A 22051-nucleotide genomic window follows, 5' to 3' on the forward strand; every position below is an offset into this window, starting at 1 on the left:
GAATCCATACATAATTTTATGTTTTAATATTACTCATTATTTTCTGATTTTTTATGACTGATTATGATAAATTCGCATATAGGGTAAAAATGGATTTTTAAAATAACAGGTATAAATCGATATTTCTTTTCCTTTTTTATATTTCAACTTTATTTACAATAAATTATTCCGAAATTTATAATATTATTACTCATCAGCCACAAAATTATATTATAAACCCTAATTGTAAATACCATTCGATCAATGATTTAACTTATGTTATTTCATAAATCTTTGTTTAACTTATATTTGATATATATTTCATGATTCTTATTCAATTCCATATTTTATTTGGTAAACGATATTTTCAATTCTTTCCCTAAAATAATCAATAATATTTGCATTCCAATTTCATAATGTTTTAAATGTATCTAACATAATTTTAATATTTATTTTTCCTATAGTCAGTTTGATTTTGACGAAATGGAACCAGAATATGCAAAATTTCTAGATGACTATGCTAAAAACTATGACTATTATGAAAGTCAAGGAACAACTATAACTGATGAAGACACATCAAATATTGAAAATAACATACATCAGTGTACTGACAATGTCTACATTCAGTCATTCGCTAAATTGTCAAATGGTACTCAAATTACTGCATCAACTGTTTTTGAATTCACTCTTGCTGAACTAAATAAGGCTACACACACTGAAATTGTAAGCTGTTTTTCCTCATCAAGTTTATTTGTTTCACTTATTTACATAGAACAATTCATGTTACACTGTCATAATCTAATAGCTAACGCTACTGTTTGTAGACATTACCTTCTGAATTTGACGATTATGTAAGGCGATACAATTTTCATAAGCTGATTCTCAAGTACCAACGAAAAGCAGTTCAATAGTTTACTTAAAATATCAGAATCATCCATCAGAGACTATCAAGATTGCAAGGGGATGGAAAAACTTCTGTTTTGACAACAATATTGATTTGCGAGATAGGCTAAGTTTTGAATTCAAAGAGCGTGGCAAGAATGTTTGTGAGGTTTTGATTATTTAGATTGGCTTCAACTGTTGCTTCATTATTGTACTCAAATGCTATCTTTTTATATGTATTATGTTACAAAACTCAACAACATTATCAAAGGAATTATTTGTAGTCATATTAAGTTGTTTTGAAAGTTATTGATTTTGCGCTAAATTGTCTTAATGGATATTATTTTTATTTTTTTTAAATTTTTTTTAACTATTATTGCAAACATATATTAAATTTATGTTGATCATTTTTTTCATATTTATAAACTAATTACATCGATTTGCAATGTCGATTAATGATAACACAACCATTTAATTCAACTTATTGCTTCTATTTATAAAAAAACAACTTCATTGAACCCAACTTATTCGGCGCGTGAAACGCGCCGTAGGACCCTTGCGACCTAACTTGCCGATGCAATGTAACGCGCCCAAGGCGCGTCCCATGCGTATGCACGGGTATGTACCTAGTTGGCCATTAAATGAAATGCGAGCTTTCCTCTCTTGGGATGTGCCTTTTGTAAACAGGAAAGACAACACGAGCTGCCGCTGTCCGACTGACCAACTCGATACAGTTGGACTAGGTTGGGTGTTGTGGTGTGCCCCATAGGGTATCCAATTTTAGACAGTGCCGCGAAATGAAAGATACCTAGTCTGTGACTCGACTGGTAATAATTTTTTAAATAAAAAAACATTATATAATAAAAGATAAAATAAAGTTAAACTATTTTCATAAGTTACTTTCCTTGATAGCTTATGAAAATAAGCTAAAAATAACTTATAAACATGTTTAGGGTTTATGCCAATAATACGTAAAGAAATAAGATATTTCAAACAGTGTTTCATGGTTTACGCCAATAATAATCTCAAACAAATTCATCGAATTAAACTTATATATCTTAAACATTTTTTTTAGTATTTCTTTAGTGATATTTAAGAACTAATGAAAAAAAAAACTAATAATATAAATTATTAATCTAGTTGTAATACTTCAAATATATATTAAACAAATTAAGGAGAATTAAGGACATGAAGAGAAGAGTGAAGTTAGAACATGATATCTTATTGTTTTCAAATAGTATTACATGAACCAAATTGTCGTATTTATACCACTAAAATTATGAATAAAATAACTCACATTTACTATTGTAAGTTGACATTTACATTGATAATTTACATTATTATATTAAGTTGATATTTTAGATAAATATTTCAACATTAATAGTAACACATGCGTCTCATATTATTTTAGGATAATTTAGTATTTTTCCAATTACTTAGGAACAAAATTCATTTATAAATTAAAACACAAAAAATAAAAATTTAAGAAAGTGTACTCAGATTTGAAACTATAAACTCATCCCCTCGAGTACAAGATAAAACCCTGATTACTCCTCTCCCCTCGATAGTAACTTTCAAGTTCGAATTTGAAAACGAGGCGAAACCGTCACTGAGTACTTTTCACAAACACCTAGCACCGATTCGCAATAGCAGAATCAGAAAATAGTAGCACTTCAACACAAACATGGCCCTTCCTCCCAAAGTTCTCATGGTCGCTGAGAAGCCTAGCATCGCTCTCTCCATCGCAACTGTTCTCTCCCACGGCAAGGTACTCTCCTATTTTCTTCTTTCTCATTCAAATCTCTCTTCCGTTTAATGTTTCATCTTTCTTAGGAATTTAATTTGATTTTTAATTTAGTAGATTTATTGTAATAATCAAAACAAAACTAGGAGCTGAAAATTGGCTGAAAAAGGCAATTAAGCTGTTCAATTGATTTATACAATGTTGATGACTTTATGAAAGATGTTTATATGAACAGATGTATACGAGAAAAGGAAGCACAGAAGTTCATGAATTCGAGGGGAAGTTTCTTCGAGGGCCTGCACGGTTTAAAGTCACATCAGTTATTGGACATGTATTCAGGTCCTTTTCCGATTAATTTTCAATGAAAATGACACTTATTTATATATTTGTGGTATTCTATGATTCATCCATGCTCCTTTATGTGGTAGTTGCGCTCAATTAAATGTCATTGGAAGTTAGGGAAATGAAGAAATTTTATATTATGATGTTGTTTATAGCGCACTAGTTGTTCGATACGGATATCTGTATAGTTAGTCGTAAAATTATATTGTCATTGGAAGTGTAGCAAGCGGCAATTGTCTTGCTATGTAATTATCTTTTTGAAAAATAAATGGCAGCTTATTGCAAACCATGCTATTCAGTATCTTTTGATATTGGCATGTCCGTTCCTGGTTGATTTGAGTATTCACTGCAGTTTTTCTATCTTTTGTTGATGATCTAGTGTAGATTTTCCTGGTAAATATCAAGATTGGGCGGCCACAGATCCTTTAGATCTTTTTCAAGCTCAAGTTATTAAGAACGAATCAAATCCAAAGGTATTTCTTTAAGGATATTTCCTTTCAGTTTTAGTTCTTCTATATCTTATCATATAATCATTTATGCATTATTTGAGCTATTAGATTGTATTTGTCTGTGTTTTTTTTAACTGATTCCCCATTACAAGAAATAAAATAATATTTTTTTGTCAGCAATATGTCTTTACTCTGCATTTCTTAAAGAATGTCGAGGATATATTATTGTGATATGTCTCTATGTTGAGGAATGAGGATATCATGCATTTTTGTGGTTTCCGATAGCAAATAAATAAAACACTTTATCTCAAATAATTATGTATATATACCACATACTATTAAGTGTTTTTCAGAAGTTGTTGGGCGGCTAATGCTAACCGCACAACTCAGTGATGCGCTTCCCTGTGCAGATTTGCAAAAAAAGAAGAAAGGATAAAACTAATGGGTTACAGAGGTCCTTTTGACCTTGTACTTTTAGAAACAGGGTCTTAGTAGCTTTGAAAATCATTGAATTGGAAACAAGAATTTCTATATCTCTAAAATGTATGCTTATGTTATGCTATTAGAAGTCGATCAGGTTAGATGCAAGAAAACAACAAATGAGGGAAAATCTTAGTTCTTATAGAGAGCGGAGAGATATTTCAAACCGTTATTTCGAAATCTGTATTTAAATATAACTTCAAATCAGTACAGTATCGAGATTTTATAGACTACTGTAATTCTGTCAGAGCTGCAACAGATTGACAGTTGTGCTATCTAAAATCTGCTACAATAGAATTCAGTTACACCTTAGCTCCGAAGTACACATGTGGATTAATACAGATCTAACTGATGCTAACACAATACACGAGCTGCATTGCTCTGATTCCCTAACTGATACAATCTAATCTAATCATACTGCAACATATGCGAACATATGGAAAACTCATACGTTTTTTACAATTTTGTGTTAATAATGAACCACCCTTTGGAATTTGGATTTAAATCTATTTGATCTTCTTATTCTATAGAGCATAATTTACTTGGTCAAATATGGTACCATTGCAGAGTTTCATTTAATCTTGACTCTTAGCATGGATCTACAGTTTTTAATATGTTTTTTAAATTTTTGTATTGTTTCTTATTTTACCACCCGACATTTCAGTGCCGTATAAAGACTTGATGGTTGATGCCATTTTAAATGCTTTTTTCTGGTGTCTACAAAGCTGAATACATCTAAATAATAACTTGAACTGTCCCCCCTCTCCCTGCCCCCATATTGGAAAGTGTTAGTCCATTAATGCTAACTGCTTATAAATTGTGTATGACTGCATGTCGAGATGCTTTGTCTACAGTTGATTTTTTTTTTCCAGTGATTTCTCCAAGTTATTAACATCATATGTTTCATTCAGGCGCATATTTGTAGACATTTAAATCAAGAAGCTCGTGGATGTCGTTATTTGGTATTGTGGTTGGATTGTGATCGTGAAGGAGAAAATATATGTTTTGAGGGTAACTTTTGTATTTTTTCCTCTTAACATAGTCACCACTCACCATCATTGTTGTTGTTTTTATTTGTTATTGTAATGTAAAATTGTTAATTTGATGATTTGGTTCTTGAGAAAATAAACTTTAGCCCTTCAAACAAATATACTCCTAGCTGTCGGTAATCTTCACAAAAAGAAAGTAAAAGACCATCACCCTTAAGTTTTGTCCTTTTTGTGTTAGATACTCCTCTAGGTAGTAAAAAGAGATTTTTTGGCTAACATTAGCCCTGTGTGCCAAATGTCAATTTGGATTTGTTCAAGGAATTAATGTGCCACATATTGTCAGTGCCTTTTCTTTATGGCCTACAATTGGCTTTCTCAACAATAAAATTTCCTTTACATGTGTAAGCACTTGACCCTGTCTTAAACCAAGATATATTGCTACGCACAGAATCTTGCCTTCTCTTTTAGTGTTTTTTAAATGATTTATATCTAATTTCAAACAACGTAAGAAATATCAACATACTAACCTTTGTCATTCCCAAACTGCTTTTTAACTGTTTGAAATATTGAATGTTGTTGCAGTTATAGAATCAACCGGTTTCAATATAAATGATGTCTATCGTGCACGATTTTCTTCTGTTACTGAGAAAGATGTTCTGAATGCTCTCGACAACCTTGTCAGACCCAACAGAGACGAAGCAATGGCTGTAGATGCTAGGCAAGAGATAGATTTGAAAGTTGGTGTTGCCTTTACACGATTCCAGACGAGTTTTTTCCAGGGAAAATATGGGAACCTAGATGCCAGAGTCATCTCGTTGGTTTTCTGCTCTCTTATCTCTTGTATTTTCTGTTTTGCCATTTTTGTAATTAGTTATTTTTTAATTTTTTTTATGAAGTACAGCTTGTTTTTTTTAGATTTATTAGAAAGTAAAATAAAGCAACCTGTGTTCATCCCAGATTATTAACAATGAATTGAATAAAGATTCAATGTTTAATGCTTCAAATATATACCTGTTTCGATAATAATGTCAAAACTAATATTAGTGAGTCAGTGTGATTTGAATGAGGGGTAGCTTAGTTTTAGGCTTGTAACTTGAGCAATCTGACATAGTCTAGGACTCCTTAAACACAGTAAACTGCCAAGTATATTGAGATCACCAGGCTTGAGGCTTCGTTTTGATTCTGCTAGTTCCAAAGAAATTTATTTGGACTGACCAGCTTTTGGTTCTCACAATTATACAAGTGGTTTTTAGATTAGCTTGGTGATTATCATGAATCCTTTTCCTTTAAGCTTGAGGTTATGGGACAATTAGTAGTATGACATGGTATCCTAATTTAATCCGTTATCCGTTTTTAACAAAAGTAGCTGGTAGTACTCCCTCCGTCTCAAATTAAATGTCACATTTGGCTTGTGCGTTGTTTTTAAGGAAACAATTAGTTGGGTTGATTTCAATGGTAAAATTATCATTTACTAAAACAGCCTTATTAATTGTAGTTCTTGGAGTAGTTAAGTGGAGTAAAATTCAATAAATGAGTATATTTAGTGGCAAAAAAATAATAAATGTTGCATCGGTATTCTAAAGTGACAATTATTTTGAGACAGAAAAAGTGCAAATTTGAAACTTTTTATGAGACGGAGGGAGTAATAAATCAGTAATTATGTCTTTAATATGGCCTTGCTGTGCTTTGTTCTGTTCATGTTTCAATTATATGTTTGGGAATTGGGATTGATTATGTTTCTAGGCTAGATATGCATTGCCAACAGATAAAGCAAGATGCAATATCTCCCTCCACCAGATTTACTGGCTTCTCAACTCTACTCAATTGTAGGAATAATGACATTTCACTAAATATTTGATCAGCCAACGTACTTGACATTATATCATATTGGTTAAGCATAGATAACATTATTAATAATTGCTTTATATTTCAGCTATGGACCCTGTCAAACTCCAACTTTAGGATTTTGTGTGCAGCGGTATTTGCAAATAAATACTTTCAAACCAGAAAAGTTTTGGAGTGTGCACCCTTACATAATTCAAAGTGGCTATGAAATTCTACTAGAATGGCAACGCAGCAAATTGTTTGACATAAATGTGTGAACATTTCTATTCTCGCAAAGTATCAGTTTCTCATATTGAACTTACGAAAGACGTCCATTTGATACTTTTATGCCTTTTCAGGTTGCTACGATGTTTCAAAAACTGGTTGCTGAAGATGGAATTTTGGAAGTGACTGATATATCAGAAAAACAAGAAACCAAAGGTCGCCCTGTTGGTCTAAACACAGTGAATCTTCTGAAGGTTGGTGATCAAATGGGGAAGATAGTGGTCAATTCTTTAACAAGTAATAGCAATATTTTAACTGTCTATTAGATCTAAAATTCAATCATTATATATATTAAATGTGTCCTTCAAAGTTAACTGGTATTCGGAATTACATATTATGGGTCAGCAAGTGGAAGTCTAAATACTTTTTTGCCATGGTATTCATCCCAGGTAAGGGAATAGGTATATGAGTAAGGTTGCTTGAGGTTTTGGAGTCAGCTTAGGTTTTATTCTATTCGCAATTTGTGAATGCAATGGAGAATATCTTATCCGTTTTTATTTGATAACTTTTCTTTCTTTCTTTAATTGCATTTTGAACCCAAAATATTTTTTTCTCTCTGATGTGATGCTAAAAATGGAATAAAGGAGTTTGACTTCATTTTCTAAGGGGATGGAAATAGTTATTGTATACTCAGCTTTCTTTTTATTATACCTGTTTGATAAAATAACTTCTTTCCAGGTTGCTTCAAGTGCTCTAGGATTTGGTCCTCAGATGGCTATGCAATTAGCTGAACGCTTGTATACTCAAGGCTTCATCAGGTTTTCACATAATTTGGTAGTCTATTATATTATAATGTAAGATTTTCATAAACACATGAAATAATCTTTGATTGGTTCTTGTATGGTGCTTCTTAAGCTATCCACGAACAGAAAGCACGGCATACCCTCCGTCATTTGATTTTCGTGGTGCTCTCTCTGCACAAAGAAATAATCCAACTTGGGGTAACTATGTAGAAGGGCTACTCACCAGTGGTTATCAGAAACCTCGATTGGGAACAGATGCGGGTGACCATCCTCCCATTACTCCGATGAGATCTGCATCAGAGGATATGCTAGGTAATGATGCTTGGAAGCTGTACCAATATATCTGTCAATACTTCATAGGGACAGTATCTCCAGATTGCAAGTATGTAAGGTAAAATCTATAATACTGTCCCAACAACATTTCTCAACTATTTCCTTTTCTGGTTTTGGTTCATTCAGTTGTTCCACAAATGTCCTTTGTTATCAGAGACAGTCTGGTTTGTTTATGCTTATTGTGGTCTCTCCTTGTTATCATATTTAATCAATATGAATTTATGATAATGGCAAGCCAAGCAATACTAAATTACTAATACTTAGTATTTTTTTTTTATGGAATACTTAGTATTGATGTCAAACATTCTTTACCAACTTAATAGCCCAAGACAATATCTCTTCATAAGTTCATGATGTGTATTCTCTGGAACCTACTGGAGTTTCCTCTTGTAGGACTGCTGCAAAAGTCTGTATGATAGAGGATGCAGGATATGGCTCCCCCCAAATTTTTTGTTATTACCATAAATTTGTAATCATATAATTGTTTGGTACTCTCTCTGGTCTTAAATATAAGAGAACGTTTGGTCAACAAAAGCTGATGTATTTGGTCCAAGACCGGATGGAGTATTATATTGGCATATTATTTGCATTTTTCCATCTAAGCTTACTCTTTATTTAAACCTTTGCAAATTTTCACTTGTAGATGCTTTGTCTTATTGCATGAATTGGATAAACTATTAGTTTTCTTATACACCATTGTCCTACTTCCAGGAAAAAGGTTGAATTTTCAGTTGGTGGAGAGTCCTTTCATTGTACAGGGCAGCATGTTATCACCAAGGGCTTTACAGCTATTATGCCCTGGTTGGCAATAAATGATAAAAGTCTTCCATCATTTACAAAAGGGCAGAAAATCAAAGTATCAAAAGTTGAGCTCTATGAAGTAAGTGTGGAACCTCCTGCCTAAAATTCAGTTTCTCTATAGTTTTTTGGATTTGTCCTGACTACTTGTTATTAATCTTGTTTTGTCTTTTTGGGGGGGTGTCATTGGGTTAGCCATTAGGGATCTGTTCATGGGTCATTAATAATTAATAATAATACACATTTGGGTTGGATCGTATATAACCATTTCATGGAAGATAAGATGATGTCACACAATTTTTGTATGTATTAGTAGTATTACTGATAGCTAACACCATAAATTCCACAGGGGAGTACCACACCTCCAGATTTTCTTACTGAAAGTGAGCTGATCTCTCTAATGGAGAAGAATGGAATAGGAACAGATGCATCAATTCCTGTACATATTAACAATATATGTGAGCGGAATTATGTGCAGGTAGTTGACATAGAGCTGTAGTTTTTGTATCATTTTCTACGATGCTTGGATATTCACCTCATCAAATTGCAGGTACAAGCAGGCAGGAAGCTTGTCCCAACTACACTAGGCATAACTTTAGTAAGAGGTTATCAATCAATTGATCCAGACCTCTGCCTGCCCGATATCCGTAGTTTTATTGAGCAACAAATTACTCTTATTGCTAAGGGTCAGGTCGATCATCATCGTGTAGTTCAGCATGTAATTGAACAATTCAAACAGAAGTTTTGTTACTTTGTCAAGAAGGTTGGCTATCTACTTTTCAGTGCTTGTTTTTGGTCATCTGTATCTACATGATTTTTTCTTAGTTTTCATTTGTTTATTTCATCTCAACTAAAAAATGTTTCTCGATTTAAGTTTGTTTCCAATCCCAACCTGAACATCATTTAACTTTGTGTTTTGAACTTGTTTGATTAAAAAATTTAAAATGACTTCATATTCTTGTTTTTAGTTAGATATACCATAATTGGATTAGGCGATGTTTTATATATGTTCCCGTTATCTATTATCTTCCTGGTTTGTTTCCATCTTTTAGTTTTTATGTCAGACACCTGTAATCATGTGTTTCTGTCAAACTTTTTTATTAATGAAAACAAGCTTGTGTGAAACTTTTAATTCTTCTGCCTACGGACAGAAATAAAGTCATCTATATATTTTAAGAGAGATGCTATTTGTTACGAAAGATTTAAGAGAAAAAATGCAAGAATTAACACATGGCAATATCTTAAAAGATGATGTCACTTTAATCTCCTTTTTTAGTGGAAATCATGGGGGTAGTTGATATAAATATGGGTGGAGATTTATTCTTCCAATTCTTCTTTTTAGATTTTCTTAAGAAAAAGCTTTTCCCATATTTTAAGTATGAGTTTATGGTGTGCTTTATGAAGCTTACTTTGTAAGTTAGTATTTATTATGATGCTACTCCAATTTTGTCAGAATGTTAATAACTTTCTCTGTCTATTTTTTTCCAAGCCAACATCATGATATATAATTGCATAATGATTTTGAACTTTTTATGGGAAAATTTCCAAACATGACTCATTTTAAAATAGCAAGTTTCACTGTAAAATTGTATCCATTCGAACTGGGGTCCGGGGTACTTTCTAAGAATACAAGTACTATTGATGTATGGCATCCGTTGCCTAAGTTTTAGGACTAAGTTTTGAAAGAATGTAACTGTAGAAATATCTGGGTTCCAGGAGATTGTATGGATGAACTGTTTAGTATCTGTGAGCTGCTGCATGTTGGATTTATTTGATCATGAGATGTTCCATAGCTTCTTTATATATTCTTTCATCTCCAAATTTTGTAGACCCTGAGTCACCATGATATTTGCAAATAAGTTGCTGATTCATGGATGTATTCTACATTGTTCATCTACTAATTGTGTTTCTTTTTGTCCGGGCTCAGATTGAAGCCATGGATGCATTATTTGAAGCACAATTTTCTGCACTTGTAGATTCAGGGCGTATTATGAGTAAATGTGGCAAATGCTTGCGGTATATGAAGTATATTTCTGCTCAGCCACCACGTTTGTATTGCAGTACATGTGAGGAGGTTTATGATCTTCCACAGAAGGGCACAATAAAGGTAGTATAATATAACCTGTTTAATGTATCAAAATCTAATTTCCAGCTTATCCTGTCTTTTCCTCTTTGTTTCTATTTATCATACATGATATTTTGATATATAGTAAACTGTTGAAATTGTTGTGTTTTTAGATAAGGCGGGAGGGAATGGAAAGTATAATATTTTTGAATTATGGTTTGATGCAAAAGACTAAGCACCAACCCTTATTTATATAAATATACTCCTAATACTAATCAGATAAGGAAACTAATCCTAATGACCTATAAGATATTGTAAATAACTCTAAAATTCAACCCAGGTATTATGAGAGACATTTTTTTAAAATATTTTAACCTAAATTATCAAACTTCCTTAACACTTAAACCCTATGTTTACAATTCTAAACAATAAGCCCGCTGTTTTCACTTTTCACCTGTTGTCCCTTGCAAAACAGTTCAGCTGTAGTGAACTGTGAATGTTTTCTATCAAAAGAAAATAGTATATGACCAATTGTGCTCAGTAGTCTTCCTTTTTCTTCCTTCTTATTCTGAAGAGTAAAGATTTCCCCTCTTTCTGTTTATAATTTGTCTCTCATTCTCTCCTGTCGATTGACCCTGTTTATATTCATTGTACAGTAAAAGTGTACTGTCTCTCGCACTACATCAGTTTTGTATTGGCCTGACTTCCTTTCAACCATCTGTGCCTTTTGCCTTGAAAAGAATATTGTGCAAAATGCTATTACAAAAAAGTCGTACAAAACCCTGATATTCTAAGCACTCAAGACTTCTGATCTGCACATATATTGTCACTTCAGAAGACTGTTAGAGTTTTGCCATTTTATTATCAGAATCTTTGTTATAGCTTTTGAACTTAGATCTCTCCCTCAGAATAGTTGCATTGAACAGCTGGGCCCTGCCAGTGACTTAAGATTATTATGAGTTATGACCATATTACATGTACTCTAGCATGCACCAGTGATTTAACCAATTTGTCTGGTCATGACCCTGAAGTTTTGCAGCGTGCCTTTCACCATTCATTCCTTACTAGCTTTGGCTGAACTCGTAATCATTTGCGTTACTAGGGATACTCTCACATGTGTATGAAGAAAAAGGTAAAAATGAAAATGCATTGGGTATCTGTAATTTGATGTCTAAGAAATTTGCTCCTGCGGGTTGAGTAATACCTGATTAGCAAAATTTCTTTGGAAGGTTAAAAGTGATTAGGAGGGAATCATGGTATCTTTCCATTTGATATTCATTGTTTTCATCATGCATTTGAGAATGCTTTAATTGCTTTATTATATTGCTCGAATCTCGATGTGCCCCATATCTCTTACCCTATTTTGCACTATCTGCTTCTGCAGCTGTACAAGGAACTGACTTGTCCTTTAGACAATTTTGAGCTTTTGATCTGCTCCGTGGCCGGCCCAGAGGGTAAATCATTCCCACTATGCCCTTACTGCTACAGCAATCCCCCATTTGAAGGTATCGAATCACTCATCAATATGGCTAAAACTAGTACTTCTGGCAAGACTGGCAAGGGAGCTGGCATGCCATGCAACCTATGCCCCCATCCCACATGCCCAAATTCTTTAGTTTCCCAGGGTGTATGTGCTTGCCCAGAATGCAGCGGGACACTTGTCTTAGACCCTATAAGTGCTCCCAAATGGCGACTTTGTTGCAATATGTGCAATTGCCTAGTTTTTCTTGCACAGGGTGCTCATAGAATCTCGACAACTAAAGAACGGTGCCCTGAATGTGACTCTTCAATCATAGAAGTGGATTTCAACAAGAAAACAACTCCCCTGGCAGACGGGGCTACGTTGCACCGTGGTTGCATTCTTTGCGATGTATTACTACATTCCCTTGTGGAGATGAAACATGGGAGAGGCTTCAAGCGGATGAGTTCATGGGGAAGAGGAAGAGGAAGAGGGGGAAGAAAAGGCGGACGGGGTGGTAAAATGATGGATCCAAAAATGAGTTTCCGAGATTTCTAACTTATTATTTCTATTTCTATATATAATATCACTAGTATAACTTACCCGTGCTATCGCCCGGGTTAATATTCTATGAAAAATATAGATCATTTTTTTTCATACATGAAAAATATGGATTATTAAAATTTTAATATTGTAATTTTTTTAATTATTTGTAAAATTAATTTTATATTTAATGTAATAGTTTATTTAAATATGATAAAAGATCCAAATTTTGGAGATTTTAAGGAGAAATGACATAATGGAGAGTGATACTCCACTCCCCGTTCCAAACTCACATGTTCGTATATTTGTTCTTTTAGTTTCATAAAAAAAAAGGTCATTAAGCAAAAATTAATCTAGCGGTTAATATATATTTGTTATTAATCGTCATCTCTCTCCTTTAGACATTTGTTTTCTTCAGGAGTATTTTATCTCATGTCCCCGTGTGAAAAAAAATTCACATTTGAGAAGCAAAATGGGCCGATTTTAATTTTAATATTATTTATTTAAAAGTAATGAACAGTAGAATTGTTTGTCATTTGCTTGACACAAAAAAAATTTATATAATTTTTTTAAGCATATCTCATTTGTTAATGTGCAAATTTTAAAAAATGTATCTATTTGTTTTTATTTTTATTTGTTTATTTTACAGTGATGTATGGAGAATAAAAATAAAGTAATACATGATATTATTGCTTTTAATTCTTTTTTTTTTTTATATATAAAATCATTGTTATTTTCCCTGCTTTCAATTGATATCGTATTTTTTATATAATAAAATCTACAAATGTATGTCTCACCCCGTGTAAGTTATTTTTTGCTTAATACCTCCATGTAGGTTATTTTTTTTTATCAATACCCCCGTATTTTAATATTTTGTTTGGTACAAATCACTATGTATTTTTTTTATTAGAAAAACCACATTAAGGTAAACCATAATTAATAGAATAATAAAATGAAATAGAAAAATAATCTATGAAGTCAATTACTTGATTCCTTTTATATTTCAGACAATGACACATTTTTCTCTACTTGATGAATATGAAGTTTAAAAATATATTTTTTTAAGCATATCAATTTCTCAATTCCACATTTTTCCAATTCATTCTATAGTATAGTCATTCGAGGAGTTTCTATTATTTTATCAGTGTATTTGTTAAATATCACATGAAAAATTAGACAAATAAAAAAATAATGAGTAAAAAAATAGAGTACAACATTTATTTATAAATAATAGTAAAAAAACATTTATAAGCATGATTTAAATCCAATAAAAAATAATATGAACAACAATTCTTTTTTAATAAGTAAACATATGATTAAAAAAAATGACAATAAAATATAAAAAATATAAATAAATACTTAAAACTCTAACATCAATTGATAATACTTAATCCTAATTTGAATAACAAATAATATTGTTCTTCCGTATATGGACCTGCAAATAAAGAATTATAACTCAAAATTAAATTCATTAAAGTCAAATATATTGATTCCATTTTTAATTTTAAAAATATATTAGTAAATTAGTAATTAGTAAATTAGTAAATAAGACATATTCCATTATATTATAAATAAATTAAATAAATTAATACACATGAATATAACACACATATTCCAATTTTTTTAAATAATAATAAACTATTAATTATATTATGTGACTCTATATAATTATAAAATTATGAAAATATATAATTTTTTTTACCGTAATACAATATATATATATATATATATATATATATATATATATATATATATATAGATATATATATATATATATATATATATATATAGAGAGAGAGAGAGAGAGTTTAATTGTTGTGCATCGTCAGTGTAATTTTTTTTTACACATACATCCAATGACGCGTTGCCACATCATTTAATGAATGTGTCGGTATATTATTGGACTCATGTGCAAAACAACTTTACACTGACGGTGCATATAAATTAAATTCATATATATATATATATATATATATATATATATATATATATATATATATATATATATATATATATATATATATATATATATATATATATATATATATATATATATATATAGGGGTTTTCTAACTTAGACCCTAGTTAGGTCTAAGTTAGCAAGGTGCACCTTTTGAGTTGGACAAAAATACCCATTTGAATTATTTAGAACCCTCTTGTGTACCTCACTCTCCCTAGTTCAAGTCACGAAATTATTTTCACAAATTCCGCTGATTATTTAAAACCATTTAACAAATAATAATGATAATTTCATAGATTTGTACTCTGAAACCAATTGTTTTTTTATTTGTTTCTAATAAAATATTAGATAATATTCTGGAATTTTTGGTATATTTTATGAAATTTTTTGAGACCTGAAACTATTTTTCGTTAATTAAATGAGATAAAACGGTAATTAAAAACTATTGTTTGCTTCTGAAACCATTTAGCTGGAAGAATGGTTTCAGAGAGTTATACTGTGAAACCATTCTAGCAGTAAAATGGTTTCAGAAGCAAACAATTAAAAATCAACTCCCCTGAAACCATTCTATCAGTGAAATGGTTTCAAAGTACAACGCTCTGAAACCATTGTACCAGCTAAATGGTTTCAGAATGGTTTCAGAAGCAAACAATTAAGAAATTACTCACTGAAACCATTCTACCAGTAAAATGGTTTCAGAGAGTTATACTGTGAAACCATTCTACCAGCTAAATGGTTTCACAGTATTATATAAAGATAATTAAAGGTAGTGAAAAATTGAGTTTTTTTTTTTGTGTCCAAATCAAACGAACCAAGTCTCTATTTGTAGACAAAAAAAAATTATGAATTTTGGTATAAAAATAAAAAAATAAAAAATTAATTTACAACGAAATAATTGAGTTTAAAGTATTAAATGAAAAAAAAAAACACGCCAACCACCCAGCAGTTGACACGTGTCCTGCTTTTTTAAAATGAAATTTTCTCTCTCCAGGCGCAGATCTAGTGTGGTGCACGCGCTGGCTTATCATGGAGATGGATGATCTGGACTGTCTGATTGATCCGACAGCCATGATGAGATCATCTCTTGGCCGTCTGATGGAAATCAACGGTCTGTAACGGTGGTTCTGCGGTAGGCGCGCGACACTGGATCAGCGCCAATATGTTTTTTTTTTTTTTTTTAAAAAAGAAAGGGTATTTTTGTCCAACTCAAAAGGTGCACCTTGCTAATTTAGACCCAACTGGGTCTAAATTAGCAGCCCCCATATATATATATATATATATATATGGGGTTTTCTAACTTAGACCCTAGTTAGGTCTAAGTTAGCAAGGTGCACCTTTTCAATTGGACCAAAATACCCATTCTTTTAATTTTTGAAAGAATAGAGCAACAGGGGCATTTCTGTTATTTTACATAAAAAAAAAAATAACAACACGCGCCCCACCTTCTTAAACAATTAATAGACGTGGATCCAGTGTCGCGCGCGTACGGAAGGACCATGGTTACAGACCGTTGATTTCCATCAGACAGCCAAGATGTGATCTCATTAAGACTGTCTGATCAATCAGACAGCCCAGATCATCCTGATCTATCAGATCATCCTGTCTGCGCCACACTAGATTATAAGCTGGAGAGAGAAAATTTTGCTTTTGAAAAGGCAGCCACGTGTCAGCATATGAATGGGTCTGCGTGATTTTTTCCATTTTATACTTTAAACTCGATTATTTCGTCGTAAATTAATTTTTTTATTTTTTATACCAAAATTCATAATTTTTTTTTTCTCTACAAATAGAGACTTGGTTCGTTTGATTTGGACACCGAAAAAAAAATGCAATTTTTCACTACTTTAAACTCGATTATTTCGTCGTAAATTAATTTTTTATTTTTTATTTTTGGTAGAATGGTAGAATGGTTGCACATAGTTGTATTCTGAAACCATTTTACTGGTAGAATGGTTTCAATGGGTAATTTATTAATTGTGTTTGCTTCTGAAACCATTTATCTGGTACAATGGTTTCAGAGAGTTGTAATCTGAAACCATTTTGCTGGTAGAATGGTTTCAGTAAGTTGATTATTAGTTATTTGCTTCTGAAACCATTTAGCTTGTAGAATGGTTGCACATAGTTGTATTCTGAAACCATTTTACTGGTAGAATGGTTTCAGTGAGTAATTTATTAATTGTGTTTGCTTCTGAAACCATTTATCTGGTAGAATGGTTTCAGAGAGTTGTAATCTGAAACCATTTTGCTGGTAAAATGGTTTCAGTAAGTTGATTATTAGTTATTTGCTTCTGAAACCATTTAGCTTGTAGAATGGTTTCAGAGATTTGTACTCCGAAACCATTTTTCTGGTAGAATGGTTTCAGTGAGTTGATGTAAGGTAGTGAAAAATGAGATTAAGGTAGTGAAAAATTGAGTTTTTTTTTTCTGTGTCCAAATCAAACGAACCAAGTCTCTATTTGTAGAGAAAAAAAAATTATGAATTTTGGTATAAAAAATAAAAAATAAAAAATTAATTTACGACGAAATAATCGAGTTTAAAGTAGTGAAAAATTGCGTTTTTTTTTCGGTGTCCAAATCAAACGAACCAAGTCTCTATTTGTAGAGAAAAAAAAATTATGAATTTTGGTATAAAAAATAAAAAATAAAAAATAAATTTACGACGAAATAATCGAGTTTAAAGTATAAAATGGAAAAAATCACGCAGACCCATTCATATGCTGACACGTGTCCTGACCTTTCAAAAAGGTTTCTCTCTCCGCGTCAGCCTTCAGACCACGCGCGCCTGTCGGCGCGTGTGATGCACGCGCGTGAGTTTTGTCCAATAATCGCGTGACACGTGTCCTGGGGGGGAAAAAGAAGTGGGGGGCGCGTGTAAAATTGCAGAAAATTACAGAAATGCCCCTGTTGCTCTATTCTTTCAAAAATTAAAAAAATGGGTATTTTTGTCCAACTCAAAAGGTGCACCTTGCTAACTTAGACCCAACTGGGTCTAAGTTAGCAGCCCCCTATATATATATATATATATATATATATATATATAGGGAGGGATCAAATTACACCGGTGTAACATTTGAGTAATGTTACACCGCTCAATAACGCTTTAACGAATACAAATTTTACAAGATCCACCGTTGGATGAAAAAATTATATCGTATAGATCATCCATGTTGAATTGTATAAAAATCTAAAATCGTTTGATGTGTTTTTGAGATAGATCAAGATTAACGGTATTCAATAAAAATGCATAAACCATTAATCTTTATCGGTCTCAATAACATATCAAACGATTTTAGATTTTTGTAAAATTTAACATGGATGATCTATAAGATATAAGCTTTCAATCTAACGGTGGATTTTGTAAAATTTGTATTCGTTAAAACGTTATTGAGCGGTGTAACATTACTCAAATGTTACACCGGTGTAATTTGATCCCTCCCCATATATATATATATATATATATATATATATATATATATATATATATATATATATATATATATATGTGTGTGTGTGTGTGTGTGTGTGTGTGTGTGTGTGACCTTAATATTTTGATACACGACCATTTAGAAAAAAATTTGTGAGAGAATAATTTGGAGACCATAAAGATTTAATATTTTTTTAATTGAATTTGAAGACCATAAAAATTATTATATCCAGCTGATGCTACTAACAATTAAAGGCAGTATTCCTAAAGTTTTGCATAAACTTTTACAGGATGTCAATCAATAATTAACAATTTTAAAAGAGCAAATAATCTCATAAAAATGGAATCAAGTATATATAGAATATAAATCATTATATTTTAATTTTCTAATGAAAGTTGGATATAATTCCAAATTATGCTTGACCATTGATTTAATTTGTTTCCATTTACGATACAATTACAATTATTACTATTTGATATTAAATTGATTAATATAGATTTTTGTTTATTTTGAATTTGTTCACTTTTTGATAAGTAGAATGCCATTAGAAGTTGCCACGTAGGATTAAATTTTTTGAGGAGTTTTGAGAGAATGCCACATAGAAATTGATAAATGAGAGGATGACATCTAGGAAATGAATCATGAAAAAGAAACTCCTAAACATATAAAATTATAAATAATAGATAATAATAATAATAATAATAATAATAATAATAATAATAATAATAATAATAATAATAATAATAATAATAGATAGATAGATAATAGATAATGGGGAATGATTTGAATTTATTTTTTGGTAACAAATGATTTGAAATTTTGAATTCACATTAATTGAGAGATCGTGTATTAATGATTTTGAATTACTACTTGATTTGATTTAGTTGAAATCATTTGATTGATTTGTGGAATTGATTTTTTTTTAACGTTATTTATTTTACGGTGAAAGCAACCTGTATGCATGTATTACTAATGTTAACATTATTTCTCTAAAAAATATATATTTGAAGTTTATATTGACGGTTGTTATTTTTTTTATTTTATTTTGTGTCTTTCAAGTGTGCTTAATAATATGAAATGAGTTTTTTTCTAAAAAAATAAAATGGATTGGTAAAAAAAAAAAATAATAAGAATTCATAATGATTGTAAAGAGAATTTTGATTTAGAAAAACACTAAAGAAAAAATATTCCTTATATGAGTACCACACATAAATTCTATTGAAGATGTTCTCTAAATTGCCATATAGAAAAGATGTTCTCAATTGTTGCCACATAGATTATGATTATGATGAATGAGAGGATGCCACATTGGATTAATAAAAATTAAAATTCATAAGAAAGTAACACGCAGATTTGTTTCCTTGAAAAAAAACTCTTAAACATATAAATAATAGATAGATTCACAAAAATAAAGATCTCCTTTTTTTTAAAAAAAGAAGTATAAAATAAAAATTGCAATAGAAAATACAATAATGATGAACTTAATACTATTGGAAAAATACATCATTTGATTAATTTGTTAATAGATTCATCAAGTAAATACATCATTGATATTCCAACTTGTATCCAAGACATCATTGATATTGATAAAGTGCTATAAGCAAGATTTTCTAAAAAAACAAAACTACAGTTGTTAAAACAGACTCCGAGCTCTCAATTCAATCCATTTTGTGAGAATGTGATGCATTTCGTCTTGCCTCTCAATTATTTCCCTGTCACGAAAATAAATAGGATTAATAAATAAAAAGATGACCAAAAGAAAATAATCTAAAAGGTAAAACAAACAATATATTAAAAATATAAGAAATATCGAACAAAGAAGAAAAAATAAAGAAATTTAAAAAGGTGACAATATACAGAAAAAATAGTGATTATCGAGAGAGATGAATAAGAGATAATGAAGATTGAAAAATTGTGAGTTTTAGAGTTCAGACAAATGTTATATATATAGTATAAAAAATGGACAAATGAGTAATTTTGTCTTTAATATGAACTTAAATTCATTAAAGTCAAATATATTGATTCCATTTTTAATTTTAAAAATATATTAGTAAATTAGTAATTAGTAAATAAGACATATTCCATTATATTATAAATAAATTAAATAAATTAATGCACATGAATATAACACACATATTCCAATTTTTTAAATAATAATAAAATATTAATTATATTATGTGACTCTATATAATTATAAAATTATGAAAATATATAATTTTTTTACCGTAATACAATATATATATATATATATATATATATATATATATATATATATATATATATATATATATATATATATATATATATATATATGTGACCTTAGTATTTTGATACACGACCATTTAGAAAAAATTTTGTGAGAGAATAATTTGGAGACCATAAAGATTTAATATTTTTTTAATTGAATTTGAAGACCATAAAAATTATTATATCCAGCTGACAATTATACCTAATTATTATATGCTGTTGGCAATCTTCCTTTCATAAAAAAAAATTTAAAAACAATTGCTTTGGTACAAAAATAATTTTTTTTGATGAAATTGGTACAAAAATAATTATTAGAGTAAATTTATGATTTTCGGTCAACAAAAATAATGACTATATAATTGCTTGCTATATATAGCACTTCAGAAACAATTCCTTTTGTAATAATGCAAAAAAAAAAATGAAAAATCATATAAAACATTTAATTCATTTATGGCCAAAAATATGGGAGAAAAATGCATTTGGGAACGCCATGTGTATAAAATCCTTCTATCAAACCCTCCCAAATAATAATAATAATAATAATAATAATAATAATAATAATAGATAGATAATAGATAATGAGGATAGATAATAGGTGCATTAAATACGATTTATAAACAACAATTGAGAAATGATTGAATTTCCAAATTAGCCAAAGATTCTAAGTAAAATGATATCATCATGTATTAGAGAAATTGCAAAGGCCTTCATAGTTAGCCACATAGGAATTGGAGAAATATTAGAATGCCATATAAGACATGAATCAAGGAAATGATGCCACATAGGAATAAGACCATGAGAGAGAAACTCCTAAATATATAAATAATAGATTACTTATGTTGAAATTTTTTTGCCATATTTATTGAACTATCCTGTGATTAATTTATTTATTGTTCAATTACTATAAATTTGTTCTTGGAGGAGTGCTAGCAACACACTCTTTAACAAACACACTCTAACACACTTTTTTCTATTGGTTAAAATTTATACGGGTCCCATAAAAGTTATATGGGTTCACATTTTTTTATGGGACCCATGTGAATTTCAACCAATAAAAAAGAGTGTGTTTGTTAAAGAGTGTGTTGCTACCAAGTAAAACAAATTTGTAGATTTTTATGTTTTCAAATTTACGTTTTTATTTTTTTATAAACAATGATTCTATAATATGCTTTTAAAGTTATATTTTTTGTATAAAAGATACATAAGAAAATTTCTTTAAAAGAAACTTAATAGTTGCAACTTTTTATTGATTTTTTCCCTCTTAAAAAAGAAACTTAATAGTTGCAACTTATTTTCTGTGATTAATTTTTTATTTAGGGGATCAAAATGAAAACTACAAAAATAAATTAAAGGACCAAATAAGCAATTTAGCCAAAATTAGTTGGTGATATTTGTTTTGACTAGTGGCCGGAGATATAATTAAAAAACTTTCAAATAACACTCCTCTAATATTGTTCAAATAACATTTTTCTTAAATATATATGAAGCACATTGACAGAGTGTT

General features: G+C 30.3%; 1 protein-coding gene across 2 annotated transcripts; it reads left to right on the forward strand.

Annotated features, from left to right (window-relative positions):
* Positions 1-2356: 2356 nt before the first annotated feature.
* LOC123909074 (DNA topoisomerase 3-beta) lies at positions 2357-21493 on the forward strand. 2 transcript variants are annotated; one of them, XM_045959848.1, is made up of 15 exons: positions 2357-2629; positions 2841-2944; positions 3327-3420; positions 4788-4887; positions 5448-5679; positions 6799-6961; positions 7049-7168; positions 7653-7732; positions 7830-8108; positions 8762-8930; positions 9198-9326; positions 9399-9611; positions 10776-10955; positions 12298-12960; positions 21377-21493. In XM_045959848.1, the coding sequence occupies exons 1-14, from the start codon at positions 2546-2548 to the stop codon at positions 12928-12930; spliced, it is 2580 nt and encodes an 859-aa protein (XP_045815804.1). In that variant the 5' UTR covers positions 2357-2545; the 3' UTR covers positions 12931-12960; positions 21377-21493. The 2 variants fall into 2 exon arrangements, with proteins under 2 accessions (XP_045815804.1, XP_045815805.1); XM_045959849.1 differs by having other exon boundaries at positions 3332-3420.
* Positions 21494-22051: the final 558 nt, after the last annotated feature.

Source organism: Trifolium pratense, linkage group LG2 (genome assembly GCF_020283565.1).
Source record: "Trifolium pratense cultivar HEN17-A07 linkage group LG2, ARS_RC_1.1, whole genome shotgun sequence".
NCBI classification, from domain to species: domain Eukaryota; kingdom Viridiplantae; phylum Streptophyta; class Magnoliopsida; order Fabales; family Fabaceae; genus Trifolium; species Trifolium pratense.